Raw genomic sequence first — 18,430 nt, 5'->3', positions numbered from 1 at the left:
TTCTCCAATTAAAATTGCATTATTATATTTCCATTCAATTGTGCAGGTAAATCAAAAGTTGTGGTCAGTTAACGCACAACAGAGTTGAGTAAACAACTGTGCTGATTCAGCTTTAAAGACATCTTTCAATAGCTATTAGTATAGATTTTCACATGAATAATGCATTGTCTCGCTTATGAAAGTCAAGACTTCTTATTCCATAGGCACATCTGACCTTTATGCATCGGCATAGGCTTGTTAATGTCCATAACCATATCGGCGTATTCTGCTTACTTAGGCTGCTCTGTCTTTACTTTTTGTAGGTAATGACATGCAAATCAAAGTGCAAAGAAAAAAGTGTGGACGTTTCATTGCTTCTTTTAAACTACATGAGATGTGGACTGCTTGTTAACATCTCATTAGTCGATGCCGCATATAATAACCGTCGTCTTTGACTGGTAGCCGGCTAGGATGAAGGAAACTGGGGTGTACATAATTTCTTTGTTGGTGTGCTAATTTTAACATTTAAAATACATGACAGTGGCAACAAAATAAGTCAGTATGACTTTGCAAAGGTGCAAACTATTAGTTTGCATCCAGTATGTTTGGCAATGGTTATTAGTCCCATTTTATCACAGGAAAAGTTGCATTTCCACCTATGGGGTCATCCTCATATTTTTTATCTTTGGTTTTAAAGTTGATCCTGGAGACAATGCTATTATGTCATGAGGGGAAAAAAAACAAATAACATCTATACTACGAATGTTGTTTATTTTTCTATCATATAAGAAGTTATGACATGTTCAAGGCCAGTCATCACTGTTTGAGCAGTAGAAGTATTGTACAAGTCACAACACAGATGTTTATTGTTACCTTATGTGTGTTCTTTGTTCAAGCCAATGAACATGGAAAATCCTTTAAATGTTGACCAAGATGAAGTCTCTCAAGATATGATGCATTGCTAACGTTTCTTCTGCAGTCTTAAAGGTGTATTCTCCCAAAAAAAAGCTCAATATGTATTGTAGAACTATGCAGTTGCAAAGTATAATAGTGATTAGTACATCTACAGAGAGATGATTTGCGTTAGAAGTCTGTTATCGCAACACTGCCAAACTTAAGAGGAATCCCTGATTGTCTGAACAAGATTGAATGTAAAAAATTTAGTCTGATAAATGCTTTTTCTCCTATTCATGTAAAATTAATAGGATTTCTCCCATTTAACAGAATAGATGGAATACAAAATGACTTTGTGAACTTTTAAAGGGAGGCAATTATTTATGAAGACAAATTTGCACCCCATGATGTAATCAGTGTTGATAAGAAATGGATGTGGTCACAAATGGGCAACCAGATATTTCCAGTCTTGCCTCATTGAAAGGGATCAAACATCCCAGTTAGTGGTTCTCTGCAATTGGCCGGCCACCAATTCGGGCCTGGATTTTGTTGGAATAGGCTGGGATAGCCTCCATCACCCCCATGACCCTAACGAGGATAAAGTGGTTCAGAAAATGAGATGAGATGGGAGATATAGTACATGTCATTGAGGTTTTGATCAATGAAAATTTCATATACTCATTACATCAACACATTTCATACAGTCACACTGCAATGTAATATTTTAGTAAAACTATTCCATCTAAAAGTTTTTTCTTGTACTGGGCTAGCATAGATGGAAATTAACAATCATTAATATTTGTAGTCATTGTAAGCTATGATTTATGTTGCCGAAAAGAGCATTTTTGTGATTTTTTCTAGATGTTTAATATATAATGATGAATTCTACCAAACATGTAAGGTTGACTGCCACTCATTTTGTTTCATAGTGATAAGTGTTGGAATTTGTGTGAGACTCATTTGCATATTCTTGGCTTCCAAAATGCTTTCTCTCGGGTTGGTCAAGCCACACTGCTGCTGTCTCATTATCTCTATTAACTTTTCTTGTGGGCACATTCTGGAGATGCACATTTTGCAAGATTAGAAGTAGCTTTAAGTAAGTAGTATAGTCAAACCTGTAAAGCAATATTAAGAGGCTCATTTGACGACTGGATGCTTTAGACCCTTGGAGACATACCATTACACAGTAACCTTATACTCATACCCATGGTTTTATTAGCGTTTGAATATCACTTCACACCAATTTATGTCCTGCGGGCCACTTTGCTGCATTGTTACCTTAAGCACAAAAGATATTACATGGCTTTGCTGTTTTTGGTGTCTATTACAGTATTTTCCCCCTCTGTGTAGATGGTGCTCTCATCCTTATTTTTGAGCGTACTCTCGACTCTTATTTTTTTATTTTTCATTCCAATGCATGTACATTTTTCTAAACGAACATGAAAATAATTTATGCATTACTGCTTATATATATACGTGCACACAACTATTTGCTTGATATAAGTATATGCTTGTCTATAAAACTATATTCATATAGACAGTAGTAACTCTTTATTGTCATGTTTTGCTGGGTTTGTTGTCTGGTAGCTGGGTGTGTGTGTGTGTGTGTGTGTGATTTTAAATGAGTTTCACCTGCTGTGTCCTTTCTGGCTCAAGTGACCCAGGTGTTCGTTTATGTCTTCAACCCCTGTCTTTGTATTTTACACTTCTGTGCTTGTGTGCATCGGTGTGGATGTGTTTTCTCTCTTTGTTAGACGCCTATTTAGGCTGTTTTTCCTCAATTTTACTATTGTTATTTTAACACATTTGATCATGAAGACTTAAATATAAAGGTTCATCCATTTAGTTGCATTGTTCATTGTACGTCTAAGTCATGGAGTCATAAATCAGCATAATTAAATGCAAACGGTGAGGGTAAAATAACTTTAGAATTCTAACTATGAAAATTGTTTTTCTATTTGAATGAATATAATGACAATGGGTTTACATTTTGTGCCACAAATGAGAGGTGTGTTTAAAGCCAAAGTTGGAGTCAGGGTGTTATTTCAAGTGGGACGTTAGCCAGATACTTTGACAGCTTCTGGAACACCGAGTGAAGTTTTCTGAGGAGAACAGCTTCCTACAGAACACAATGACCTCTTAAAACAAAAATACATGTGGATCTCCTTGGGCCAATTCAACTGACAGCCAATTGCAATGGCGTCAATTTCATGCAACATTTTGGAGTCTACCTTAAAGCAACTGGATATTATTTTTAAGGTAAGAATTTCCATTCCAAGTTTTCTAATCTTGCAACAGTTTATTTACTTTGGAACACATCAAACAACCATTTTTGTCATTTAGAACTGCTCTGTTAAATATGGAAGAAGTCATCTTTAAAAATAAAAAGGAATCAGAATTAAATTAACTATTAAATATCCATCTGAAATCTGAACTGTTACTTTAGACACACTATACTACAGATACATTTTATACATTTTATGTGTGTGTTGTGTTTATGTTACCGATAAGTTAGAATCTTTTGTAATATCCTAAATTATATCCTGCTAAGCAGTTCCTAAAATACTGTCTCTCAAGTGTAACTGAAATAAGTTTATTGAAATTATCAGAAACAGCTCTCAATACTTTCAATACCTCATAAAGTCAAATGATATAAATCTCAAATGATCCTGTTTATGTTAAGATTCTTTTGCTCATTAGATTATTCTAGTGAACCTAATACTGTGGCCTCTTAGTCTTTCACTGTGCATGAACATAGATAGTCCCTTTGCCCTGTTTTCTCAAAGAGGTGATACATTTTTGACATTTTTGCTGCCTGTTAGTTTTAATTCCCTCATAACCAAAAGACACACTTCCATAAATATTTTGCAGCAGCCCTGCTATTTGGATACTTATTTGACCCTAACACGCCTGATGGCAGATTGTCAGTGAAAATTTAAAGGGTTGCAATCATCTTCTTTCCGGTGTTTGACTTAACTTTGGTATCAAAGAAGTGAAAGCAATTTAAACTCTCAGGCTGTTATTATAGAGGCACGCAAATTAAACGTCTAATTTGAGGGTGTATGACCAGGTTGAAGTTACAGGACTCTAAACTGTGTGATGTTGTTTACTGTATGTTACTATTTGTAAAAATCAAGCTGCAGTGCAATAATGCCTCCAAAAGGAAATAACAGGAACTGCCCTTAATAATGGTCTCATTTTCTGAACTGCTTTATCCTCATTAAAGTCGTGGGGGGTGCTGGGGGCATCCCAGCTGACCTGGGGCCAGAGGTGAGGGACACCCTGAATGGCTGGCCAGCCAATCGCAGGGTACAAGAAGACAAACAACCATTCACGCTCACACTCATACCTAGGGTCAATTTAGCCTACCATGCATGTCCTTGGAATGTGGAAGGAAACCAGAGTACACAGAGAAAACCCACACATGCCCGGGAAGAACATGTAAACTCCTCATAGATGGACCAACCTGAATTTGAAAAGTATACTTTTTTAAGATGGCGTGTAAAAATCCTAAAATCAAATGCGCTATGTTTCCATCCAGTTTCAAAATGGATACCTTTCGCATGGTAGGCAAACATGATAATCACTACACTTTGGAAACAAATCTTTCAACCAAGTTTGTTCGCAGGCCCGCCTGTCACCCGACCCAGTGACCCCTTGAAGAACAATTCAAATAATAAAACCCAAAGCGCATTTTGTTTCCACCCAGTTTTGAAATGTGGGCCTTTCGCGTGTGAGGCGATCGTGATAACCACTACACTATGGAAATAACTGGCTTAATTAACTCTGATTGCAGGCCTGACAAACTACATTACTCAGTGTACTGTTTGAACGTGATGTTTAAACAATCCAAATAACAAATCACCCAGAGAAAGCACAGACCATACGAGCATGACGAGACGAATGGGAGTAGTATTTACATAAGCATATGACACATTGTGCATCATCTAGGACAGAAGCAAATAGATATCCAATGAAATCATGAACACCACAGACTACTACTACAAATGTAAGCTTTAAGTCTCATATTATAATTCTGATTAGTAACATCTGGAATAGCATGTCCTGAGGGAGTTAGATGAATGATGGCCTTAATGAGAACCAGAGTTCCTGTTCGAATGCAAGCAATGCCATTTTCCCCCCACTCTGCCTCCCGTCCCCACATCTTTATACCTCAATTTTCTTGCCTTAACTTCCTGCGGCAATTGCTGTTCTCCAACAATTGGCTTCGCTTCACAGTTGTTACCATATTTTCTCCTTTGAACTGCTATGAACTCTACACTCCCAAAGCTTGCTCCTTCCTTCCTCCTCCTCTTTCTTTATGAAGCCTCTGCTCACCACCACATCTGAGGAGCATGTGCTGCAGTTTAGTTTAAGTTTAAGACCAAGAGGTCCTTTGGCCAGAGTGGCAGAGAGTAAGAACAACAGCAAGAACGGAGGAAGATGACAGCAGTAAAAGTGCCAGTATTGTGCATAAAGAGGCAGTTGGAGTCATTTTGAGGAAGACAAAACAATTCCGAGGAGGTAGAAAAGAGGTAGGAACAGGAAAAGGGGTCGGGCCAATTGGCATCACTTGGGTAATTCAGCTCGGCGCAAAAACTCGCTCCAGACTGAAAAAAAACACCAAGGGCCCTTCTACGTGCAGCAAGATTTGTGGACGGGCTGCAAGAGGAGCACACACGTCTACAAGTGTCAGGATTTATCGCTGGAACTGACTTACGACGCTGGACTCTTGTTATCCTTCCTGGCAGCAAGCAAACTTAAATTCTCTCAGTACAATCCAACATTGAGAGCCAGGATTACTACAATGGGCCTGCAGAATGGAGCATGAGATTGACTTCCACAAACACTTTGCATGGCTTAGAAAGGTAAGACCCTATCAACATGCATGTCCTACTCTTGCACTACTACTGTGTCCCCCTTTTTCCCCCTCATTTGTTGCAAAGTTTCACACACATTCACATCCACCAACATAAACAAGAAGAATTTATGTGCATGTGAGTTTCAATCATTTCCAGTAACTCTAGATTTTTTAAAGTCAACACAGAGCCCCATCATGATGCCATTAGGGAGTCATCAGTCATTGAGCTGAATCCATTAGGTTATAATAATGCAAAAACAGTAGGAAACAAAGGAAAACCATAAACCATTTTTTTCAGTTTATATTTATTTACAGTCACAAGAGATACCCTTTCATAAAAATACACTTAACCTAAATGTGATTTTAAAATGTTAGCTAATTATCCACTGAGCCCCAGGTTCAATATAAACCATTCTAAGACAGTTTGGACAACTATTTGCCATTCCTAAAAATAACTTGGCATCATGTGATGATAAAAAATATTTAATTAGAATAGAAGAGAAGAACTCCCTTCCCCTTGGCCTTTGGTACACAGCATTTCCAATGTGCTGTGCCCAGATAACAAATGCTGGAATTCTCGCAATCACAGCATGCCTCACCACATCCCTTGTCTTGCTGCAAGTTTGGTCTTAAATGTAAACAAACAGTTGCAGTTTAGTAACAGCTGACAGTTCTTCTGGCAAGTCGCCAAAATTCTGCAGGAGCAGTTCAAAACAATACAACTGTTAGGTTATGTGATCTGTGACTCATTTTGTACTTGTACGCATCTCTTTAATGGTAAGTATCAAATGATGCAGATATTGCTATATAAAATGACAAACATACTGTAAAAGTAACACGAAATCTGAATCATTTTGAAGCTGTAAACTTGTACTATCAATGCACCGAATATTGATTCTTGCTAAAAGGAGTTACATAAGAAGGTTTTTTTAAGGGGTGCATAAGACTTCAAAGTAAGGAATATAATAATTCAAAAGTAAGCTTTAATGAAAATTGTGGGTACCAAAAGCTTTGCACGTGATACCTACTAATATTATGCAAGTTAGTGTTGAAAAAATGTTTGGAAAAGACCATTTTGGGTTAAAAAAAAAAGGAAAAAGATTACAAACGACTTAGGATTCTTGGCAAGGGCTGAAATACATAGTGTTTCCAAGAATGTGGTTTTGTGAAGATTTCCCAGTAAATGTACCTCATTGGACTGCAATAATGGCTTCCTAGCTCAATAATGGCTCAAAATATCTCGAAACATGCGCGAAGCAACAGAGCTGTATTCAAGTCCACACTAATCAGATGAAGAAAATGGACCAGTAAACCTTTTAGAAGCAGAGGCATGGAGGGGTGCTTCGAATATATATTTGCTAAGAGTTTTTACAGCCTTGAAGAATTCCAGATTTGACCTATTGGGGAACTGTTCTGTGTCAGGAATCTGCAGTGCCACAAGTATGCTTAATAGTTGACCTGTATATTCCTTAGGTAAACCACCAGTCATCAGACAACAGTGAGTCCTATACGGAGCGTTTATCACGTCTGGAAGGAGACAAAGAATCACTCATTTTGCAGGCAAGACAACATTATCTATGCTTCAAAAGAATGACTAGATTTATTGCAGATATAATGAAACTACCCTTGAAATAGTTGGCTCAAAACAGGTCAAAGGGCATAGGTAGATCAGAGTGTTGTCCTATAAATGTTGCATAATCCATTGGCAGTAACAAAGTTTTATTATATAGCATTAGTGCTATTAGTACTCTAGTGTGTTGTGCAAAGATTGCAACATGGCTTTTCAAGGACTTGTGGTTAAGTACATACCTGAGACGCGTTAAGACGAGTACACAAACATGCATTGTAAAAAGGTTGTGTGAGAAAAGTGGCTGGATTGTTTTGTTTATGTAGTTCTTAGATACAATAATATAAAAGACTGTGGGCGAACTAGCCCCAATTGAATGTTACAGCATGAGTTCTACCATTCATGATTTCAAACTACTATATTTTGTGTGCACAAAACAGTAGATCAATATCTAGGCTATAATAAAAGGCTACATTGGTGATCCAATAAGTTGTCCTTTTGCCAACTACAAATATTTGTTTTTTTCATACATGAACAGGTGGGTGTGCTGACAGACCAGGTTGAAGCTCAAGAGGTAAAAATCAGTGACTTACAGAGTTCCGTGGTAGAGCATCGGCTCAAACTCAACGCAACAGAAGAGATGCTGCATCAGGTGAATTTTTGCATTATCTTTCACCTATTTGAACAATAGTCTTAAACAAAAAAAGATTTACAAAAACTTTAATCAGTCTAAAAAATGTTATAGTATAATTGTCCCATTCCATCAGTCATTTGCAACAGATTACTGCTGCAGAGTCAGTCTCGGCTAATATATTTTGCTTCCTGGGAAGACATTCCTTTCTAAATTCCACCCTATTGAGCCACATATTACCTTGGAAACTTGGAACAAAATATTTAGGATGCCCAGACTCATTCCAGGAGGGTGTTTCAGCCTGGTTTATGATGAACTCGATTGGTCTGTCTGGGCAGGTGATTAGAGTTAAAAAGCCACACCCCTTAACCTTTAACCACATTTTCTGTTCATGCTTTCTCGCTCATTTATAAAGAAAAAGAGGTGGGGTAGGCAAGACTGACTAATGGCATAAGAAGGAAAGAAAAGCTTAAAAAGGTAGCGGTATGTGCGTGAGATTGGTTAGAGGTTGTACTTCTGGAACAGAAATAATCTTCCACTTGCAGTTATTTGCTCTTGACCTGAAACTTACTATACACCATTAAACTCACCATGGAAAAGTACATATGACATTTAAAACTTGGGAACTATTCACTGCCATGTGGGAAACAACTTTTGCTTTGCTATAGGCAGGCATTTACAATCCAAGGTAATGCAATATAAAATGTGTCCTATTTGAATGTTCCTCCTGAACTTTAGTATTCAAATAATGATTGTACCATGACAAGACAATTTCCCTGTACAGGTCTCATTGTTAAATACAGAGCTTTATGGGTGCAGCATATGAAAGGGCAGTCAGTACCGGTTTGCTTGAGACATGGTCATTATGAGGCTTTGGACCTGAGCCGTAAATCTTTTCTTAGTGACAAAGCTCTAATATTTTCCACATGATTTCGTAAAAAAAAAGGACAGATATTTTCCAAAGTCATTGTTCCAAAAACGCCGTCCTGCTCCTTAGGCTGATTTTTTTGTAGGTGAATGATTTAGCACCTGCTAGAAATGAACCAAATTAGCTCAGTCTGCCTGCTTGGTTTTATGGAAGTTTCAAGGTGGAAAATTACCTATACAGTCAATCACAGCTTGAGCTTTGATTGGCCGAAATTCAAACTGACAGGCTAATTATACATTTAATTCTTATTATGCTTCTACTTCAGAACATTGCGTGTCTAAGCCCCATTTTCCCCACACTATATTTCCCGCTAAACTTGCAGTGCTCTCAGAGTGAGCAGTGAAATAGGCATTATAAATAGTGGTCATGAGTTGTGTATATTTAGCTCCCTGAACGCAGTGGGTTTGTCCAAGGAGACTGTTATTACAGACCGTGTGGCTTGCTGTACAGCCTCATACCTAATGTCGCCTTTGTTAAGTAAGTGTCGCATACCACTGTGTGCATTTACTGTTTGTATTTAAGTGTTTTTTGCTGTATGACAGGAACTCCTACATAGGACAACACTGGAAACACAGAAGCTGAATCTTAAGGGGGAGGTGTCCTACCTGAAGCTGAAGCTGACTGACATGGAAGAGAAACATGCCAATGGAGGAGAGAGGCAACACAAAGCAGAGGTAGGGCTTTTGGATGTCAACCATACGTTAAAACAATGTCCATAATAAAAGGTACATAAATGCTGCTTTAAAAAAAAAAAAAAAAAAAAAAACATTTTTAGTTTTCATTCTCAAAGAGGTCATTGGGTTTTGGAAACTTTTTGATTGGATTGTTTTTGGGTTTGTTTTTTTTGCAAGTAAAAGTGAGTCCAACTCTTGAACAAAGAACTCTATATTCTATTTTCATTGAGCCGTATTTTCAAGGAAGGAGTGAGTTTAGCTTCAATCCCCTGGGACAATTCTGTCTGGAGAACCTTTGGAAATTTGAATAAAGTCTGCCAAAAATGAAAAGGCAACACACGGAAACCTGTCCCATATAGCGGTCTTGAACTCGGCTGCTGATTTTATTGAAGTCCATAAACACTATTTGGACAGATGTTAAGACAAACGGTCACAAAAAAAAACACGTGTTCAGTTTAAGGAATAAAAGTAACCTACCGGTTTAATTTTTGTTCGCATTTCTAACTGAACTCTACATTTGTTGAAGATTGTTGTCACATTGCTGATGGATTACCTGGCCATTTTAGTGGCTGTTATGAAACCCAGGAGAAGTACAGTTAGAGCCTGACAGATTGCTGTAATGTTACTGTCAAAACATAGCCAGTCAAAGAGCCTTTGTGTCCTCAGTTGAAAAAAAGTTCAAGCATAGTAGTGCTGACTAGATTGGCAGAGAAACACATGTGAGACTTCACAGGCTACAAGGTTTTGTTCCTGCAGGTTGGCAAAGATTAAAAGAGTCATTAGGAAGAATCTAGGCAACTCTTGGGTAGGGATTGTGTGTGTCGAGAATAAGGTGAAATGGTTCAAATGCATGTGAATAAAAGTTTGTTTGACAAGGGAGTAAAGAAAAAATCACAGAGTTGATCATGACTGCAGACGGCAGCGTTTTTTCCAAAGCACTTTCGAACGTTGCACATTTCCTTGCAACATCTGTTTGGATTTAAAAAGAAGGGAAGAAAAAAAATGAAATTCTTTGAACATTTAACAGGGGTCTTGTGTTTTTTACTACACAAACACACATGGCATGTTGAAGACCCTGCCCCTTTCAACCAGTAAGCTGAGGGTTTAAATTTAGCTATGGAGGGGCTTCATATCATCTGTCATATCCTCTGCAATGGACCCCATGTGAGTCTTCTTCTGTCCACAGTCCTAGCATAACTTGGACGTTGTTTACAAAGACTCTGACGGAACATTGGCACCATTTTTTTTGAAAAACTCGTAGTGATTACGAATGTGAACTATTCCTAGCTGGTCAACTGAATTCTCTGAACAACATATTTGTAAAAACAAAATTCCATTGTCAATTGTTAATTGCTTTACAGTTCCTGACTAACTTGTTTTCACACTTGCAGTTAAGTGTTAAAGTTGATTTTTTTTAAATCATGACTGCCCAATCCGAACAAATCGGACATTAGCCATTAGATTAACACATTAAGACAATGTTCATGTCTAAATGATAAAGGTGAGAAAAACAAGTGGATTCAAAGAAAAATGCAAGATAATCATCAAATATTATGCCTCTCTTGAGACAACATGTCACTAAACCCTAAGCATAAGCCTGAACATAGATAAAATCATCCCCTTTACTTCACTTTCCCCCCTCTAAAAGACTTTTCCAATTTTTCTCCCTTCCACATTGCACCCGGCAGAGCGTTGTGAATTTCATTAGTGAGCTGCAGGAGCAGATGTGTAGGTTTCAGAAGGAGATCAATAGCAAGATCCAGGAGAAAAAAGCCTCTGAGAACCCAGCTGACGGCAGCTCACCAAAGCCACGCCCCACCCACTCCACATCCCCAGAGGACTCGCAGGTCGACCCCTCGTGTAACTCGGCCGCAGAGGTGAAGCTCAGACTAGAGCAGGGGGCTGCACATGGGCTTGATAAGAATAGCTCTGATGCAAAGCAGCTGCGACACAATGGAGGAGACAGCGTATGCATAGTCTGATGCATGGCTTGTGACGTTGTGCACGGCATGCTTTGTCTTTCTTTTGCGTGTATAACCTTGCGTTTATACTGAATGAAACATATACAGTAGACATCAGCCAACAGCAATATCCATTATTGGTCACAGAATTCATTGTTCTGTGTTTAAAACAGTCATTGCTCTTCTGATATGCACACGCATGTACAAAGTGTATCAACCAAAAAGATGACATTCTTTTTGGAATCTGGATTGATTGCTTAAAGTGGTATCTGCCATGTAATCCGTCTGATGAATACTATACATTTTATGCTGTAGGGTTTGATGCGGGAGCTCAAGATTCTCAAAGACAAAGTTCAACACTTGGAAGATGAGAAATTAGAGTATGAGAAAAGACTCCAGGCCAACAAGGTAAACATCTGAATTTATAGTGAATCATAACAGTATCAGTGTCCAGATTCCATTGCTAACTGTCCACTCTACTTGCTTCAATGCTTTTGGATGTGCCAGACAATGTGAGTCAGCCTCATTTTATGTGCATCATGATTACTGTTTTTTCCTTTTAAATATGGAGTAACAAGAAAATGAAGATATTATGACTTTCTGTAATTTGCCAAAGCTATATAACTTGTACTTTATACTTTTCCATCACTCCCACTCTCAAGACACTTCTAGATGTTTTCCCTCCCAAACATTATATTTTCCTTTCCTTCTTTTATGATGTGTTTTATGGCCTTAACATCATAAAGTCCAAATAGAAATGACTTTATTTTTAATGACAACATCTAGAATAAATTCTTATTATTACTTTACAAGTAAAGATGGACAATTTTGTAAGTCACCACTTTTCTTGCGTACAGTGATCTTTAAATAGTGAAATTTTGTGTGTGAGTTACATTACAGAACTGCATGAGTTCTTAGTTTCTAATTGAGGTAAACAGTAATGGTGCGTCTGCTGTACTCAAAGGTGGAAATCAGCAGCCTTCAGCAGCTTCTCCTTAATAAGAACACTGAGATCGAAAGCTTGCATACTCAGCTTCCAGCGAGATTTCCTCTAGCCACTGCGAGTGCTGAAAAAGGTAAGGAAGAAAATCTTGCCTACCAATATTAAATATACCGTATTTTCACGACTATAAGGCGCACCCTCAATGAATGACACATTTATTTTTTTTCCATATATGAAGCACACTGGATTTTAAGGCGCCCTGTCTATTATGGAGAAAATTTAAGACTTTTAAGTGCGCCTTATAGTCGTGAAAATACGGTATGTTACCAGCTGGTGGTGTGTCATACACTGAATTGGAATTGCAGAGTAGTTTGGGTTTATTGTAATTAAACCTGCCATTCTTCTTTGAGGCACACTTTTGAAATGGTGAAAATGTTGGTGAAAAATCAAAACAAAAACTGGTTGACCCATCATTAGGTAAATTTGTAAAAAGGAAACGAAAAACTAAGAAAAAAGTAAACTGCATTCAATGATTGAAAATGTACTCTATTTCTTTTAATTATAGAGCAGGAACTGCAAAGACTTAGAAGCAACATTAAATCCTTGGAAGCTGCTAATGATGAAAAGGTAAGAGCATGTCTGTAATTAAATAGATAGCAGCCGGTTTGGGTTCATGCTATATCCAAAGCATCACCACGAACACGATAACTTGCACTTTCAAGATGTCGTCATCGCTCATAGGCACCACCCTCCATCCAATTATAGCACAGCTTTGCTTTTGTATTCTCCCTCATGGGGACTTTAAAGACTTGCAGGCGTGTGTTCACATGTGGGAGCTCTGGTGAAAACACTCATACACGCCCCGAGGCCAACCATTTCAGGCAAAGCCACACTTAAGTAGGCCTCGATCTGCCAGGCCTAATTTGGGAGTAAGCTTGGGCATCACTTCAAAAAATACAAAATAAAGAAAAAAAAGCTGCAGCTGGTCACCACAACTAGATTTTCAAGTCGACCCGAAGTCAATCCCCCTCTGCAGATGCTGTTTTCATGAAGACCATATGGCGAGAGGGATATTGGTGTGGTCTAGTGGTCAAAAGCAACAGGAAACAGCATCTGTGGGTTTCTTAAGCTTAGATAAAAATCTTAATGGGTTTTGCTGACCTTGAACACTCTCTCGATCCTATTTCCGGAGGACCGGCGCATTGAAGAACTCACTCTGCTGTTAAACCAGTGCAAGCAATTCCGAGATCAGACACACAATGCGAGACCAGGTGAGCAAACATTTCTCACCTGCATCTTCTCCGTCATACTCTTAAAATTTTTCCTAGCAGCATAATCAGAGACAACCATTGCATGTAAGGATATATCTTTGCACATGGACAGTTCTCCCTTCCTTCTCTTACAGTAGCGCCACCAGGTGGCCGTTCACTGTTGAACGGTAGGACGACTTCAAGCAGTAGTGAGGAAGATGAGAGAAATTCGAGAAAGAATGTGGATTCTGCCAGTGCAAAATCCGTGGATCTTAAGTCTGATGTGTGTATAAACAAAATTGCTTACTTATCACACATTCATTTGTAGGACCAACTAACTGAGATGGTAATTAATTTGATTTTTATTTATTTGTATTCAGGTTTCCACCAATAGTGCCTCTTCACATCAAACATCATTTTTGTCTCAGAAGGAAAGCAGGGATTGCAGGTATTTCACACCAAATCACCTTGATGACAATAAATCTATGGCAGAATGTGTTTTCCTCTCATAAACCTGCCAATGTTTGTCCAGGCCAGAGACGCAGACATCATCCAGTAGCATGGCTGATTTAACAAGTGGTCAGACACCAAAGGTAATGGTTCATATAGTACTACCTACTGCTTAAGATCACTGAATTGTTAGAGTTCATATTTCAAAAACATGCAGAACCATTCAGCAACTGCTCAGATTCAGAATGCTACTTTCTATACCAGTAAAAGTGTACCTGTCTTAATGCTGATCAAGGAGATTTTTATTTTCTAGACCTTAGTAACAAAATATTCTTGTATCTGTGTGGTCCTAAACCAGAGGGAAACTAGGAGTCCAGAGCTGCCCCTTCGTTCCTCCCCCACAGAGAGCAACACTGAGCTCCAAAGTGAACGGTCTCAAGAGGATAGTGAAGATGGAGACTCCAGCCAAAGTAAATATACAGATATTAACAATCCAACATATTATATTACCAGGAACAACTTATATTTGGAGCAAGCCACTCCCTCGTAACCAAAACGACTTATTTACTTTTGATCATGAGTAATTGCAGGGACGTTACACGAGAATCAGGATATGGATGTTATTTTTTTCTCTCCCCCCAACCAAACACACCCTTTCCTTTTCTGTGATGGTTGCACACAATCCAACTCCACCCACTGCTGACTATTATTACCAACTCCAAATATATTAAAAATAAAACATAAACTATCATATATACTGTCGTAAATATACTAGATACACACACATCTACATATAGTTGAGAGCAATTATATGTCATAATAACTGTCATTGCTTTTCGGCACAGCTTTTTAAGTTATCAAAACATTTACTTTTTTATTGTATGGCTGTGCTTTTCAACAAGCCTGAATACAGTATCAAGGCTCATGTGGTGATGCTGTATAACAACAGTTGTATGTTTTCTAACTTTTCCCAGCCAAGTTGGACAAAGTAAACAACTCCACTGGGACACACAGTCCACCAGGCCAAAGAAATGTGGGATCACCAGAATACATGAAGACCAATCGGAGCCTCAAGAGACTTTGGGGCAAGTAAGTGTGGGAAATTGATTGAATTTGGGTAGCCTAACAATGAATCATGGTTAGTTTCTATTCCACTGCATAGGTAATGAGACAACAATTAAGTATTAATTCAATGATTCATCTTTGTAATTGATTCAGATATGATAACGATTCTATGGCCGAGACTGACAAGGGCCACAAAAATGATATTTTCATTGTACAACAAAATTCTTTTGGTGGAGGCAAAAGATAGTAGTTCATCTTGGATTTTGATTTCATAAAATTGTTGAATTAACACATTCTGGGAATTATGAATACAAGATAAAAATCAGTTGACTAATTTACCTATCGCCTCTTCCACATAGACTTCGAAGAACCAATTCTGGAGGTGTCACTGCAGGTGATCCAGATACTGGGTCTTTTAAAAGAGGAGGGTTTCGTGCAACAGCAGGACCAAGACTGACGCGCACTCCAGAATCACCACAATCTGCACGGTATTAGTTTTTAACATACTGGTCAGGTCAAAGCAAAGCCATTGGTTTCAAACATGTTTGAGTTTAACAGCATCCACAATACAAATAATATGCCAATCTTCTCCTTTTTTTCTGTAGTGACATGAATCTTCCATTCAGCCAGTGGACCAAAGACCAAGTGTGTGGCTGGTTAGAAGACTATGGTCTTGGCCACTATGTCAGCACTGCAAGGCAATGGATTGAATGTGGCCAGACACTACTCTCTGCCACCCCTCTGGAAATTGAAAAGGTGAGACAAAAATATCCAGTACCACAAAAATAAGTGCTCAAGCACATTTGCATTATCCTATAACCAAAATGGTTGTGACTAGGTGTAGGCCTGTAAATAAATACAGATGTGAATGTATGTGAATTGCTAGTTTAAACAGTGTGTACTGTGATTTAGAACATGAATTACATATCAAAGAAATAGAAACAGAGTTTTGTAAGTGTGTTTTGTAACTTCAGGAGGTGGGTATGAAGCACCCTCTTCACAGGAAAAAGTTGGAGTTGGCATTGAAGGCGTTCACCAGTAAAATCACAGAGAAGTCATCAGAATTGGACCACATCTGGGTCACCCGTAAGACACTTTCTTCTATGTATGTATATCAACTCAAATCTATACTCAAAGGATACCTAAACCCTCTAGGGTGGCTGGATGACATTGGTCTACCTCAGTATAAAGATCATTTCCATGAATCTCGTGTGGACGGGCGTATGATACAGTACCTCACAGTGGTAAGTCTTGGCGCATATCCATATTTGCATGTGAGATTTATATTCTCTTTTCCATTTCCTCAGAATGACCTCTTGAGTTTAAAGGTGACCAGTCAACTCCATCATCTCAGTATTAAATGTGCTATACACGTCCTCCACGCTAACAAGTTTAACCCCCACTGCCTCAGACGTAGGCCTGGGGAAGAGGTAAGCAGGTGTGCACAGTGGCTTGGGACTGCTTTGTTTTAATGGGTTATGACGATTGTTTTCATTTCTTACATAATATACTGAAATTTTATTTCAGAATTTTCCCACAAGGGGGCGTCAAATACAAATGTATTTTTAATACTTCAGACAAGCATTTTATTTCATTTTTTTAAATTAGTGAGTTTCTTGGTACCGTTAATTTAAGCAATCATGAGATGGCAAGGTCTTTTGATCTAATTCTATCTTAATTCTTTATGAGTATCTCCTTGCTTTCTGTCAACCTTTTTTGGCAAATATTTATTGTTGTAATTTTCTGAGGTGTCATGGACATTAACAATATAGTAGCCTTGTTTTAAAATCTTAAAACTGTTTTTATAGTGAACCTGTGTACCGTGAATTCATGTTTTAGAAACAGCCATCCCCTTCAGAGGTAGTGCAGTGGTCAAACCATCGTGTAATGGAGTGGCTTCGAGCTGTTGATCTTGCAGAGTACGCACCTAATCTACGAGGCAGTGGTGTCCACGGAGGACTAATTGTGAGTAATTTACATCTTTACTAATGCTTATGACCCTGATGTGAGGGCCCAAACTTGGTGTCATAACCACGACTGTAAAAATGTATCTCTGTAGATCCTGGAGCCTCGCTTCAGCTCAGAGACTTTGGCCCTGCTCCTAAATATTCCACCGCAGAAAACATTACTCCGTCGACATCTAGCCACAGCCTTCTCTACGCTGGTAGGGAGTCAGGCCACGCAGGAGAAGAGAGAGTATGGCAATGCTACAGGCCACGTGCCCCTCACGACCACATCTAAAGTCAAGGTACTCTACAAAGGGTCAGAGGTGGGGAGTGGGTGGGTGTCTTGGTTATCCATTGTTTTTCGTATTGGATTATTTCACATTGTCAAATCAGAATTATAGATTTTTTTTTTTTATAATATCTAGTATAATGCATATGACCTTTGTGTGTGTGTGTGTTACAGCCAAAGAAAATAGGCTTCACTCAGTTTAGTCACCTCAGAAAGAGGAAAACTGACGAATCTGCTGACTACATTTGCCCCATTGAGGGTGGATTGTTGACTGTGAACGGGATTTCGAAAATGCCCTCTACCACGCGCAGGGGTATCAGCCCAAACTTGGACAGACAGCCAAAGAAGCAGGAGCACAGTGACGGCAAGCTGTGGCAGACTAGTCCAAAAAACTGCTAGGAAAAACAGTGCCATGCTTTATACATTAAGCCAACCCAAAAATGTGGATTCCTAAATGGTATGTAATGCATATCATATATTCAAATCGTATAATGCTTGAAATGTTCTTCTGAAATGAATGTTTAAAATATGATGAGAAAGCTGCTCTCTGCATTCCTTTTACCGATGTTCCAAATAATCCATATGCTTTTAAAGCCCTTTTTAGGGTGCAAAAGATTTGGATCTATACCTCCGGATAATGCTTTATTTATACGCTACGGCTGGATTCAATAAACTTTTTTGTATGGGCATTTGTGACCATGGCACATCTTGTTGCCATGTCTTGTATGTGTTTTCCAGCACACTAACTTTAATCTGCTTATTCTCTGTATTGCAAATATTTTTAAAGTTCTCAGAGAAAAGTTAACCCTACTATTTGCTGCAATGCTGATATTTTTTCTTGTGTACCACCATCAAAGTACTGCTGTAAATAATAAATTATTGTTGAATGGTTCCAACTAGTGTGCCTTATGCTTGTGATGTTTAATCATGTTATTTAAGGTTAAAGCCAGTATTATACAATTTAATACTATATTAACCCTTAGGATGCATGG

General features: G+C 38.4%; 1 protein-coding gene across 1 annotated transcript; it reads left to right on the top strand.

Moving 5' to 3' along the window:
• The first annotated feature begins 2,525 nt into the window (after positions 1 to 2,525).
• Positions 2,526 to 18,334, top strand: ppfibp2a (PPFIA binding protein 2a). Its single transcript, XM_077713672.1, has 22 exons — positions 2,526 to 3,132; positions 4,670 to 5,741; positions 7,208 to 7,294; positions 7,840 to 7,953; positions 9,403 to 9,534; positions 11,811 to 11,903; positions 12,460 to 12,571; positions 13,004 to 13,065; positions 13,631 to 13,709; positions 13,847 to 13,971; positions 14,069 to 14,136; positions 14,221 to 14,281; positions 14,497 to 14,608; positions 15,113 to 15,227; positions 15,563 to 15,691; positions 15,809 to 15,959; positions 16,178 to 16,289; positions 16,359 to 16,447; positions 16,511 to 16,633; positions 17,043 to 17,168; positions 17,263 to 17,451; positions 17,613 to 18,334. Exons 2-22 carry the CDS (start codon positions 5,694 to 5,696, stop codon positions 17,835 to 17,837), a joined length of 2,352 nt encoding a protein of 783 aa, XP_077569798.1. The 5' UTR covers positions 2,526 to 3,132; positions 4,670 to 5,693; the 3' UTR covers positions 17,838 to 18,334.
• Positions 18,335 to 18,430: the final 96 nt, after the last annotated feature.

Source organism: Stigmatopora nigra, chromosome 3, assembly GCF_051989575.1.
Source record: "Stigmatopora nigra isolate UIUO_SnigA chromosome 3, RoL_Snig_1.1, whole genome shotgun sequence".
Lineage (NCBI taxonomy): Eukaryota > Metazoa > Chordata > Actinopteri > Syngnathiformes > Syngnathidae > Stigmatopora > Stigmatopora nigra.
Note: the sequence above shows the minus strand (reverse complement) of the source record. Positions and strands in the feature narration are given on the sequence as shown.

Bases quoted from the DNA above. Each gene is read 5' to 3' on its own strand.
- ppfibp2a (XM_077713672.1), top strand. From the start codon at position 5,694: ATGGAGCATGAGATTGACTTCCACAAACACTTTGCATGGCTTAGAAAG. The intron at 13,066-13,630 runs GTAAGAGCATGT...CTATTTCCGGAG, and splicing joins AAGCTGCTAATGATGAAAAG to GACCGGCGCATTGAAGAACT. The intron at 14,282-14,496 runs GTAATGGTTCAT...GTCCTAAACCAG, and splicing joins CAAGTGGTCAGACACCAAAG to AGGGAAACTAGGAGTCCAGA.